General features: G+C 35.8%; 1 protein-coding gene across 1 annotated transcript in view; it reads right to left on the reverse strand.

The window, feature by feature from the left end:
• The window catches only part of LOC138709337 (uncharacterized), a 439,964-nt gene that overhangs the window by 178,926 nt on the left and 247,422 nt on the right, over window positions 1-13,616 (reverse strand). The window contains exons 27-29 of the mRNA XM_069840036.1: window positions 11,306-11,547; window positions 9,341-9,549; window positions 4,476-4,552 (exon numbers count right to left, since the gene is read on the reverse strand). Coding sequence (XP_069696137.1) covers window positions 4,476-4,552; window positions 9,341-9,549; window positions 11,306-11,547 — 528 coding nt within the window. The remainder of the gene's footprint in view (window positions 1-4,475; window positions 4,553-9,340; window positions 9,550-11,305; window positions 11,548-13,616) is intronic.

The following is a 13,616-nucleotide window of genomic DNA, read 5'->3' on the forward strand; positions in this document are numbered from 1 at the left end:
ATTTTTTTTTCCTTGTTTCAATATGATGCTATTTAGGTACAATGGTGCGCACGAGGATTTTGCACGTTGATATAATCACGTCCTAACGGACAGTTCACATGTGCTACGAGAAATTGCACGTCAGATGACACTCCTATTTTTAACTATTAGTTTAGACAGACTAAATCGATTCTTAGATCTTTTATACGAGTGCTATAAATCTCGTGACTCGTAATATTAGAAATATTGAATAAGACACTCGCAAAACAAAGTAGGATGAAGACATACTCATTACGAAAGAAAGATCCCACTAGGATTCGAGCCCGAGTTATTACACTTGTCCACGTTGTATAGTCGCAAATGTGATGAACATGAGCTCTTGATGCTAGGCATGCGCGATGCTTAATTCTTTCACTTCGAATTATTCTAGTAGGGCAATATTTTGCCTACCACTATATTTTTCATAATACTGTAGAAAATTTAAAGAAGATAGTTTAATATCACAAGTTAATTTATAACAAAAAATGCTGAACTCTATTAAAATAATTAATACATCATAACTCAAATACTAAATGTCATATTCCAGTGCTCTTTATATAGACGTAGATGTCTTAGCGCTGAAACTAGTCACAGAATATTCATGGAAACATTGCAAACAAAAATGTGAAAATAGAAAAGGTTTATTTCAAAAAAGCTGGTGGTCTTACGTTCTTTTAAGTAATATATATTATTTTTACAACAAATTTACAGAATTTGACACTACTACACTAATAAAAAATATCGCAGAGATTTTATTTATTTACTTATTTATTTATTTATTTATTTATTTTTTATTTATTTATTACATCATTCTGTATTCACGTCATGCCGGATTAGATGTATTCCAGTTCATAATCTGCCATCACCCACTATATAATGATTACCAATGAATAAACATATTGCAATCTACAAGTCATAATATGTTTGTGCGTAACATGTATTATTATTATTATTATTATTATTATTATTATTATTGTTGTTGTTGTTGTTATTATTGTTATCATTATTATTATTATTATTATTATTATTATTATTATTATTATTATTAAAAATAAGCCTACAGTATATAGTACTAATACTTCTACGTTTGCTAATCTAATATCGTTTATTTTCCTAATTCACCTTCAACATATAATCATGATAGTAATAATGACAAGAACAATAATAATAATAATAATAATAATAATAATAATAATAAATATAGTGAAACTTTGTATTTAAAACCACTAACTTTAACTTTTTCTTTTCTATATTCAATCTCCTTAAAGACTATTTTGTTAAATTAATTATAATATAATTTTCGTACCTTCATATAGAGTCCGAACACTCAACATCTATAATCCCAGACCAGTCAGAGCTTTGACCTTCTCTTCCCATCTAATTTTAAATCTAAAAAGAAATTTTCATAATTTATGCAGACTGCCAGCGTTTAAAAGACCATTCATTTTTATATGTCACTAAAGCGTTTATTTTCAAAAATTTTTATTCACCCAACAATTTCTCAAATCATTCGTTGACGCACAATTTGAAGCTATTTGCATTGCGTCTTCCATCTCTTATTCTTTAGCCTCCAGATATCTAATCTCCACTATGCCATTCCTGTTCTCCCTTCCCTTGAATTTTATCTAATATATTCTTTCTGCTCCCAAAACGTTTTAACAACTCTATAGAGTTTTAGTGACCTAGGTCCTTAATATTACGAAAAATATCTCATCTAGAAATTTCGTTTGTTCTCTCTTTTACTATCCTTCCAATAGTCTTGCATAGACCAATATAATAATTCGTAGGACGACAACTCAGAGAACACCAAGGGAGGCACCGGAGTAACTCAGTCGGCAGGGGTGCCTGCCTACTGATCAGGAGCTGTGCTCGGGCGTCGCGTCGGTTCGGTTCTCGCTTGGGCTGATTATCTGGTTGGGTTTTTTCGAGATTTTTCCGAAATTTAATGCTAATGTTAGGTTATCTACGGCTGCATCTCGCCAAATACAATCTCACCACCACTAATTCCATCAACAATAATAATATTGTAGTTGAAACTGCGTCGTTAAATAACCTACTAAAAATTACCAAAGATGATCAGTAAACTACTGCTTCACGTTCATATGCTTCAGGAGAGGTGAACAATCATGTAACCAGTACGGTGGTAATGTGTGGCCTAAAAGATAATACACCAGCCGGTATAAGTGCCGTACGAAATCGGATTACGCCATTTAATGGAGCTCCCAAAATTCATTACGATATTGAGTGGAACGTGAATCATAACATTCATTGTAGCATAGTCAACTCGTGCAATAACTAGCATTATACAGGTTTGCAGCTGAAAAACAAACAAATGCTATAACTTTAAATATAAAAAACACGTGTTCAGAAATCTTCCGAAATCAACACTAGCTTGTCCCATTTATGCCCGTGTGCACCATTCTCAATTAAAATTTGACCAAGGTTAAGTCGGCACTTGACCATCTTCAACGCCAATTTGCGGAGTATCAATCTCGATCAAAGTTATACAAGCGAGTTGATGATGATCAAATTTGATCACGGGTGTGGGACCGATTATCTTGAATTGAACATGGTCAAGTCGAGAAAACCAAAATGGCCGCACGATTTGACGTGCTTGATGGAATTGAAGATGAAATGATGTATCTTGAACACGCAAATCACTGCGGAAATAATAGAATTGGTGTTATTGTAGAAAGAGTAAGCTTGTAGATGAATAATAAAAATGTTTTTTTTTTCTCAAAATAGACTAATGTTTTATATATGTTTCTGGTTTGGAAGATCGGGACTTTACTTGAGGACAAAATATTATTTAGGCCTAATTGTCCAATTTTATTAACATAATAATACAGTAGTTATTCTATGCAGGTAATAATATAGCAGAACTAAATGACCATTTTGTAGAATGCGAGATTATCACTTATTAGCTATAGATTTGCCGTTTGAAACTATTAGGACCTACATGACGTTTTGGACAATTAGGCTATTTACGCTTGAATTAAGAGAAATTACACGGATACCTTCCTTTCCCTCTTACTCCAAAATTCCAATCTTGTGAACACAAAATAAATGGATAAATTTCAGAACCAGGATACTTCCCTTTCCCTCTTACTCCAAAATTTCAAACTTGTGCACACAAAATAAATTGGCACTAAAAACTTCCTTTTCGTATGCATGATGATGCGTATTCGACATACACAGACGAATTGCTTTTTTTTTTTTTTTCTTTTTGTAATTTAAAATAATTGTTAGCGAGGTATCCGTATACTGAAATTTTCCCAAATAAATAATTGACACTGAAATGGCCTATTTCAAGATAATTTTCAGTGAGGTATCCGTATACTGAAATTTACGCAATTATTATCAATAATATGAAGGAACCACTGTATAAATTACGTTACAAATTATGTGGAATTATGTAAACACGTATAACTCATGTGAATTGTGAGGTTAAATCCAATCAGGTAGCCTGCTTTTCTCTTAGAGAACTTCCGTCAGTACTTTTATTCTGTATAATATGGATGCACAATTGCTGACGAGTTCTAAAGGAATTCCCACTTCGAACTGTGAGAAGTTCGGTGCTCTTTTCTTTTTTTCTTCTATGATTATTGAAACTTATTTGAAAACTGCGAGGATGTTTGAAACAGTCCGACAAACAAAAATGAAGCGATAATTGACAGGGTGCGTTCGTTCGCTGTTTTATACGCGGTAACCTAGCGCTCAGATGATTCTTCTCAATCGAGCGTACCGTCAGCTGACGGTACTGAGTTGATCGAGGGATAATGTCGGTGCACCGCATCTGTAACTTGATCATTGTCAAGAATTAACCATGTTTCCGTGATTGCTGATAAACGGGCTAGATGATCGAGAATGGTGCACACGGCCATTAGACAATCACACGCAGCGGGACAATTGATCAAGTGATCTGTATTATATCAAGGTCATCGTTTGAGACGACATAAAACAAACACAGTGTTACAGTAGTAGTACGAGTATAGGCCATTCATTTTCTCGTAAAACTTACTTGCTATTAAGGGGAAGAAAAAAGTGGACTGAGAAGCTTTCCTCCCTCGCTATGCTTTCACTTGTAGCTAGCTAGTCACTTGCCCCCACTACAGGGTCTTCACGTTGAGCTGCGACGCACGCAAGCATTTGGTTCCATGGGATAACGAATAATCTATAGCAGTAATATTTTTTTTAACGACACTGTCAACTGCATAGGTTATTGAGCGTCGAATTTCAATGTGGGCCAAAATTTGCTAAGAAAATTCGTCTGAAGTGCGTTTTCCGTATGTAACGGAACTTCTCAACGTACTAAATCGATGTGTAAAAATTTGGAAGCAGTATTAAATAGATTGAGACAGTTTTAGAATAGTCAATGACTTAGTTGTGGTGTGTCTTGCATCAAGAAACAACTAACTATATTATACGACAAATAATATCTGAAAAACATGTCTTACCAACGCTTTGTTTCTCTTTATCCCCATCGATACACGTTCCTGCCAAAACGATGCCAAGAAGACAGATGAATATAAGTCTGTAAAACAAAAAATTCATTGATGTAATGAAATATCTCCTTACTGAATCATTATATCAGAATAAGTGATCCCGATTTGTATATTTATCTTTGATTTCCAGCTACAGAATTCTTTTAAGAACTACTACATACTAACAGGACGGCAAATAGGAAATGGTGAAATGAGGCTTTCCGTAAGAGAAGGGCAAACTCACCAAATGTACCTGTAGAGATAATAGATATTCAAAGTATTTTACCTGTAAACGAGAAAAGGGCGAAGCCGCCAAGGACACGTCTGTAAATAATGGTAATTAGTTTGTACACTGAAAAATGAATACCTTTATTGAAAATTGAAATTATATGTTCAATTTAATATTCTAATTTAATAGTGATCATCAGACCCCGGGGAAAGTATTGCATATAGGGAAACGCGCGATGTAGTATAGCTAATGTTTATGAACCGAGGGCTCTTGCACGCATCACTGTGCAGGTAGGAGTAGTGCCGGTGCAGCTTAGTACAACGCAGTCAAAAGCAATCGACACGGGTCTTCAGAATACAGAGACCAAAAGTACGCAAGATAGAAACACTAAGAAAATATGTTCGTCAATAAAGTGTGTTTTCCATCCATGGTAATGAACTGTTTTGTGAATTGTGTCACGTGAAATTGGCAGCCGACATGGCATGCAACGTCAAGAACCATATAAATAGCAATAAGCATAAACGAGCATGTAAAAGACAACAGAATTTAAGCAAGGTACAGCAGGAATCTCCTTCACAATTACAGTACTAGAACGATCATTTTACGATGATATGTGTGACCCGTTTATTGCTTCAAATATTCCGTTAAACAAATTAGGAAACGCGAAACTCCGTGGCTTTTCAGAAAAGTACACTGGAAGACAAATTCCTAAAGAAGCAACACTGCAGAAGAAGTATGTGCAACATGCATGTGAGAAATGTCTGCGTGAAGTGAAGTGTAAATTACAAAATGAGAAGATATGGGTTCTATAGCTGAAAGCATGCACTCCGTTGGACGTCACGTTGCAAATGTGGTTGTGGCTGCCCTTAGTGCAGAATGTTGCTGTAGACTTATCTCTTAATGTGTGAAGTGTTAGAGAGGGTTAATTGTTCCACCATATGTGAACTATTTGATAGTGCTATGAAGTTGCTATGGCCATCATGTGTGCAATTCAAAATGTGTTTCTATGCTGCTAGCTATATGAAGAAATCTGCTAAGTTTCTTGAAACACGTTATCCGAATATGATACACGTTACATGTCTTGCATATGCATATCATAGTTTATTGCAACACATCAATACGTAAATAATATAATTGGGGCCTACCAGTATGTCAAGTACAATGAAATATTTAGGTCTCTTAACGAGAATAAATTAGAATTGCTCTTTCTAAGCTTCATAGCTAATCACTGGAAACTAGTCAAAAGGACGCACAAATAATGAGACTTTCATGTATTACTTCATTTCTCATGAACCAAACTGTACTACTGCCAACGTCACGCTGTCTATCGTTATTTACCCCATCCCTCTCAAAGCAGGTATGGAATGTTGCATACTAAGCTGATAGCAATACTTTTCCCGGGGTCTAGTGATCATATATGACATTATGAATTCACTAATAGGCCTATTATGGGAAAAATTTGAAAATAGTATATTAGAAAAAGCAAAGGGCATAGAATGAACTCAATAGTGGCAGACATTAATAACAACATAATAATAATAATAATAATAATAATAATAATAATAATAATAATAAAATAAATAAATAAATAAAAACATTTCATCGCACTGTAATGTGACATTTATAAAGTGTTTGAAATTATTAATAAACAAAAATAAGTAGATGCTTGTCATGTTATTACCCTTGCTATCAAAAGTGGTCTTACTTGTTCTGAGAACAGAGGTGCTAGTCCGTTACATCATCTTCATGAAGATGTTCCTCTGAGTCGGTCACTGCTAGTTGCACGTCTTGTTTGATGAGCACGTCATCCAGAAACGTTCTGTGCCACATAGATAAGGAGAGCTTTCAGATCCTTTACTTTATCAGAATTGAGCTTTATTGGCGTGACATACAGTACCTCTCTGGCAAAATCAGCTGAGAGAGGTCGGCCAGTTCTTAATGCGACATCTCTTCACATCAACACTGATTACGAGCTTAGAAATATAGGCATTCTGAAGGTCATAATCACCCAACTCCCAGAAATTACGAAATTCAGGTTGTATTTTCTCCATACACAATGCGTTGAAGCACCCACAAGTACATGGTGGGCCTATACCGCGAGCTTGAACATGTCGAGATGTTTTCGTCCTAATATGAAGGGTACACGGGAAAAACGATCAAGGTCCATCAAAAATCGAAATTGAGTTAACAATGCTATCTTATAGTGGAAAGAAAATACTATCATGTGGTTTACCTAGTAATAAGAAATCATCATTCTTGACATTCCACTACGTCAATTTCTATTAAATACACACATAACTAAGTATTAAGTGCTTAAACTTTAAAATTCGTTTTTCTGGAAACTTTCCAAAATGGACCTTGATCGTTATTCCCGTGTACCCTTCGTATACGATTCACCTTTGTTCATTTTAATCTTTGCTTGTGCATATATCCATTTTTCGACATGCCTCTGACGTTTCCTACAATAACCAAATATGCCTGCTTGATTATCACTGTCACTATTACTCATAATAAGCTATTACAATGTTCATAAATACATTGTTGCTTTATTTAATCACGTTACATTCACTATAATTCATGTCCAAATCGCGAAAAAATACCGTTAAGCAGATGATAACTTACACAGCAGTGCAGCAGTGTGACGTCAGCAGCAGTGATGGACAAAATTCATTTGCTCGTATAATGAGAACCATTTGATATCTTGAGTTGCGGTTTTCAATACTGTTATCAGCTCCCTTTTGCCTAATAACTGAAAAAAAAAATATTTTGTTCAGTGCCCTTTTGAGTATTATATTAAGATCTCAAACATTTTCCCTTATAAATGTTCTACCCATTTGTTTCTTTATATCTGTTGTTGGAGTTATTTTGAAACACATTTCTACAAATATTCAATTGCATAGCTATTTGCTGCATGTAACTGTCTATCATATTCAGCTCCTCGTTGGAAATGTGCGACGACACAGACGTAATTCGAGTGTTTCTGTGCTGTTTAAAGCAAGACTGCAAAATCAGCAGCTGAAGAAATGCATGAAGTGGTAGATGAAAAAGTTGTCAATAGTGGGACTCCTTCAAACTAGCTTAAGCGATTCATGATGGACGCCTAAGCCTTGAAGATAATATCGCCCAGGAAGCTCCCCTATTCTAGAGAATGAGGCTACATCACCGATCACATATATCAGATTGGCTATTCCCATGTTTAGAAAAATGGCAACATAACAAGAGAACAGCCACCAGGGCCTCCACAGTCGAAAATTAATTTTTGATAACGGCTGCTAGATGAAAGTATAGTTGCAATCTATTGCTTCATACAATTCTGTAAGGGTTATAACTAAGGGGCGGATGTTGATGAAAAGTCATCTTCTTATTTTTCACATTAGGACGATGCCTATTAATATAGAAAACCTTTCTACGTTAATATCGACATAAAAATAATTTCTTATATTGCATTTTTTACATTTTTTGACGTTTTTAATTAATGGGTTATTTTTATATTTTTTCGGCATTTTTGGTCATTTTTAATACCTTGAAGAAGTTTTAGACCATTTGGAATGCATTTTACTTTTTTATTTACCGATGGTGTGTTAAATCATTTTCTAGGCAAAATAGGTCAGTAGTAATTACCTACTCAATAAGTGAATAACAGTGAAGTTTGAGTTCTATAGTTTGGAACTGACTCTAAAGTCCATCCCTCATTCCACTGAAGACTTCCCTTCACACAACGGAAGTTATGTAAAATGCTTGACAATAGCTTAGCTTAAATGAGGGCTTTGACCGCTACTGTTCTTTTGCCGGTACGAGTGTGCCTTTAGAATTTATGTTTGCAAGGGGGGGGGGAAACATGGTCGGAAGGGATGTCTACTTTAGCTGACAGTAATATTAACACAAAGATTCAAGAATGCACGCTGCGCCCACAATTTTTGTCAGTCACACTTCCTCATCTGGAGGATCTGGTAACAAAAGTGAAGCGCGGAAGGAGGAGACAAAGAATGATGGCACTGACATGCACCACCCCTGATTGAAACACATTGTAAACCCTTATTAAAACCTATAGTTTTCCCTTTAAACATTCATTTTGTTGCATGTTATTGTCCTTTATCTTAGCCAAATTCCAGGAAGTTGCCTCCTCTCCCCGAGATCTGTAGTGCAGTCATTGTGCGAATACGGTGAACAATATTTAAATGTCATTTTCGTTTAATTTCATGTCATTTTTTCATTAGTTTAAAGGCATTTGAATTATCATTTTAAGAAGATTTTTAGGTCATCAACATCCGCCCCCTAATTATAACGTACTTATTTTGCAGTCGCTGGATGGCAGCATAGTGAAATTGATAAAAGTTGTTACCTTGAAAGTCTTTTAAGCTGATCAATTGGTTATATGTGATCAAGAGCTATATCCATAAAACTGGAAGAGGAGCAGTGATTTGACAGCAAGTCTTGGCGTTTCTAGGTCCATACTTCGTCGCCATCTCCACCAATTTGGGATTGTGTGTAAATGGTGAAACATATCCGTTTGAACTGACCGCAGCACACATATAAGAAAAAAAAGCTTTTGAGACGACCTAGTACTTACATGTTAATACGTTTTATTGTGGTTAGAAGATAATCTTACACAGTGAGTTTTGTTCCCGTGGAGATGGATCGGGAGTCCTGGATGTAGCATAGATCAGGATCCACTTTCAGGCTGTATGATACATCAGCGTCTTCTATGAGGGCCTCGAGGGATTCTGTCAAGGAAACCGTTAGATCCTCCGACGAACAGGATGCTGGGATGCAGAACCCCCATCTCATTGTCGTGAACTTCGGGATAATATGTCCAGGCTGTAAGAATATCAATATTCATCAGGGTTTAATCTTGCTTCCTTCAAATTTCCATTAAATATAGAACAGGCCTATGATTATTATGTTTCGAAGGTTGGATATACCTTGGTTATAATGTAAAAACCGAGGAAGATATCTACTCTTTGGAGACTTTACAAATTAATAAATTCAATTGAATATCGACGACTGGGGGCTGGAGGCAAGAAATCATAGACAAGCAAAAAGAGAATGGACGATGGTTTCATTGTGAGACACTATATTACAATAGTAATATTCCTCCTATAAAGTTGAGAAATAAAACATATGTGAATCATCAGAATTTTTGTGATAATAATCCTCTTATTGTACATACAGGGCTTTCATTTCAAAACTTTCTAGTATAAATAACTAATTATTTAAATTGAATTCAATATAATAAAAAAAACACGTCCATTTAGATATTGAGGGGGAAGTCTGAAACCAGACTTAATTACATTTTAGATTTCACTCCCACCCCCTACCATTCCCACTTTGAAATTTCAAATGACACTCTTATATTTTTATAGTTAAATATGAAAGAGCATTCACTGTTTATACACATCAGTTATTTGTTTTCGCATCTTTTGTTTTCTATTGTCGCCTGGCAACGACTATTATAGTGCGACTATTTTACCAGAAGTGCCTTATTTAGACTATCAGAGACATATTTTCAATTCCAAAAAGACAATCTGAATAAAGTTCTGCGTTAGATGACAGAAGTGCTAATTCAAATAATGTGAGCGAAAATTCTCTTCAGGGTTCACAAAAACGTATTGCGTTTCGTAAAATATAATGAAAAATACTTCCAATAATATGGTTTTACATGGCGTGGAGATGAATATACGAGTAAACAAAATCCCGAGTGCTTTATATGCGGAAATGTTTTGTCAGATCAGTCGATGGTGCCGAAAAAACTAAAATGACGTTTAGAACTGCCGTTTTCAATGTCATACTTGTGTGAATCAGCATTTTCTACCATGAAAATAGTGAAATCTAAACAAAGGAACAGACTGCTGCATCTTGAAGACGATTTGCGTGTTGACCTGTCCATCATAAGACCACGTACAGGAAAACTCTGTGCAACCAACCAAGAGCAGACTTCACATTAATTTAAATATACGTATTTTCAAAAACAATAACAAAATTTTTTTATCGCACATCCGGCATAAATAGGTTGGAGTTTTTGACACATACCTTTGGTTTTTTCTAATGCCATTCAAGTTGCTGTTTATTTTATTTTTTTTATTTTTTTTTTTTTTAGAATTTTCTATTGCGTGTTAATATCGACCTATCTACAACATAGGGTGTCCGACACTACATAGAAGTTATCAGTAATTTTTTTTTCGGCGGAAAACTCTGGAACGGCGTTCCGGCACCTTTTTATTCCATTTCTCATCATGAAACCGAAATAAGTGTGAATAACCATATTTTAATATAATTTTTCTTTGAATTTCGCTTAGACCTTGAAAGTTTTAGTTGGACGAATGTAGGTTAAAAGCTACAAAATTCCAGTGCAGTGAACAGTAATCATCTCCCCGTCCGCTAAATCAAATATTCTACACAGAGTTTCATCACTTTTATAAAGGTGAAAACGCGATACCGTGGGTTTTCAGTAAAAAGTAAAAAAATGTTGGGAACCACTGCAATACGATATGTTATTCCTTCACGTCGATGAAGAACAGTGACCATGTCGTTAACAAAGGAAACAAGTTAGAAGGATGAAGCGATCAGCACTTACATCGTCCACGGTGCTGACCATGGGACGGTGGGAATGCAGCAGATCGTCCACCTCCTGCAGGACACCATTCCTCGCCCTGCTTGCATTGCCCAGGTCCAAGTCGAGGGCCGCGAGACAGTAGCGGCCTGCGAGACGTCGCCCCTGCACCAGCGCCGCTACGCCCAGACACTGGTCGAAGTCTCCATACTGGTTCACATTGCCGTTGAGCGCACCCGACCCCAGCCGCGCCGACGAGTCAACCACTGCACAGCCAGTCAGATTAGTTGTGAACAAAGACAGTCATTCAATGCTGCAAAATTCGCAGCTTAAAGTTTCCCGAATAGCAAGCAAAGAATTTCTCTATTTCTGACAGGAAAGACTTTAAGGGTTTTTTTGTCCTTGGACAACAATAAACTATTGAGATGACGTGTTAAGGCTGGTCCAAAGAAACCGGGAACGGAAACGACAACGAGAACGAGAAAGAAAAAAATTATTAATATATACATATACAGAGTGGAAGGTAAGGCAGTACATTAATTGTAGGATGTGATTCCTTGAAATATAACGAACAAAAAAGTCTAATACTATTTTGCTCATTTTTGTGAGGTTTATGAAGAAATAATACATTTATGCCGAAATTTCAATCGCGAATTTTACAAATAGGGTTTAAAATATGGTTTAATTTATTGTGTAACAACGAAGAGAACGTTTTGTTATGTTCACGTTGCAGCAGTATTTTAATTATAAAATTCACAGAATTCGAAATAAACGACTGAAGAAACACTGGAAACATTGATTATCGGGTCACGTACAGAAGGTCTAAAAATCTGGCATCGCTGTCCGGACGGCAGACAGTTTGCCTAGTACTCGCAACTGATCAGCTTTTTGATGTTTACATTGCATTAGTGTGCAGTTGGACGTACAGCGATACAGTTTAGTTTATTTCAAAACTACGAGATGCCAGAGTTCACAAAACGTGAGTACTTAGACATGATCCAGGCCGCAGAAGAAATTCGGAACAGTGGAGAACTACTGGTCAGAATTCGTCATAATTGGACTAGAAGATGTGAAAGCTGCACGCACGCTGATGGTGGACTTTTTGAACAGTACCTGTAAGATGTGAGTGGAATGTGGTTTACAGAGTTTATTACTCTCTATTTCATTATTAATGCCCAGAATTAGTGATTCGTAAAATAACAAACTGCAATGTTAATGACATCTTGTTTACAAAGTTACATCAGTTTTATTTTTTCATTAATTGTAAATGAAAATTGAATCCTAAGTGTTTTCACTAATTTGGACATAATTACCTGATTTTCACGTTATTTCTTGTTATTACTATACGTATTTCTTGCTTACATTAAAATTATTACGCCATACTTAGTATTGAATTGTTAGTGTATTGCATTGTAAGTTGATAATTCTGCATTCATTGTTGAACTGCTCCCGGACACTAGCTATATTGTTCATTCGGGTTATTAATTTATATTTTCTGACATTAAATTACACAAACTAAACAAATACCAGTTATGTCCCTATCCGGAGTTTACGTATGTCATTTTTGTGCGAAAATTTATGCCCAGATTACCTCGCGAGATATTGCACCGAAGCTCAGTACATTTGTTTGCTGCCGTCCTCCCCTCACCTGCTGCAAGGTACACAGTGAAGGGTAGTTGAACTTAACCCACCCCCTTCAAGTCGCTGACCGCATGGTGTGTTGGGTACTACTTATGCAGCGTTGAGACATCTTGCACTTGCCGTCAGCGCTTTCGAAACACTTGTAATTATCTCACTATTCGTAAGTCTTATAATTGTTTTATGTTCGACCATGCCGAAATGTAGTAATTATACGCCTGGTAGCAGTCCTTTAATGCATGTAATTAAAGTACACATATTCATTAAAGTTCAGGTTTTCGATTATTCTCGGATATTCAATCGAAAGACAACTAGGGAAACGTCACGGAGGCTGGAAATCCAATACTGTCGCAGAAGGTTATGTTCTGTTACTATAATAATTAGCGTTAATTGTAAATAATATACAAATAAATTCAATTTTTCATCTCGTTTTTCAATGTCGAATTCAATTTCAAGGTTATATCAGGATTAATGTTTATCTTACTCTCTAGATTATATCAAGGTCGTCGACATTCGTTTCCCGGAAAAAAATCAATACTTTCGCGTCTGCGCACATCTCACAATTTATGAGGTAGGCTATTGCACTCACTCACATAACAATAACATGACTACTCGTGTATAATTTCAAGTTAGAAATATTGTCGAGCATAAAAAGTCGTATGAAACTTGCCTATTATGGTAATTAAGACGCTCTTAT

This window comes from Periplaneta americana, chromosome 11 (genome assembly GCF_040183065.1).
Source record: "Periplaneta americana isolate PAMFEO1 chromosome 11, P.americana_PAMFEO1_priV1, whole genome shotgun sequence".
Classification (NCBI taxonomy): Eukaryota; Metazoa; Arthropoda; class Insecta; order Blattodea; family Blattidae; genus Periplaneta; species Periplaneta americana.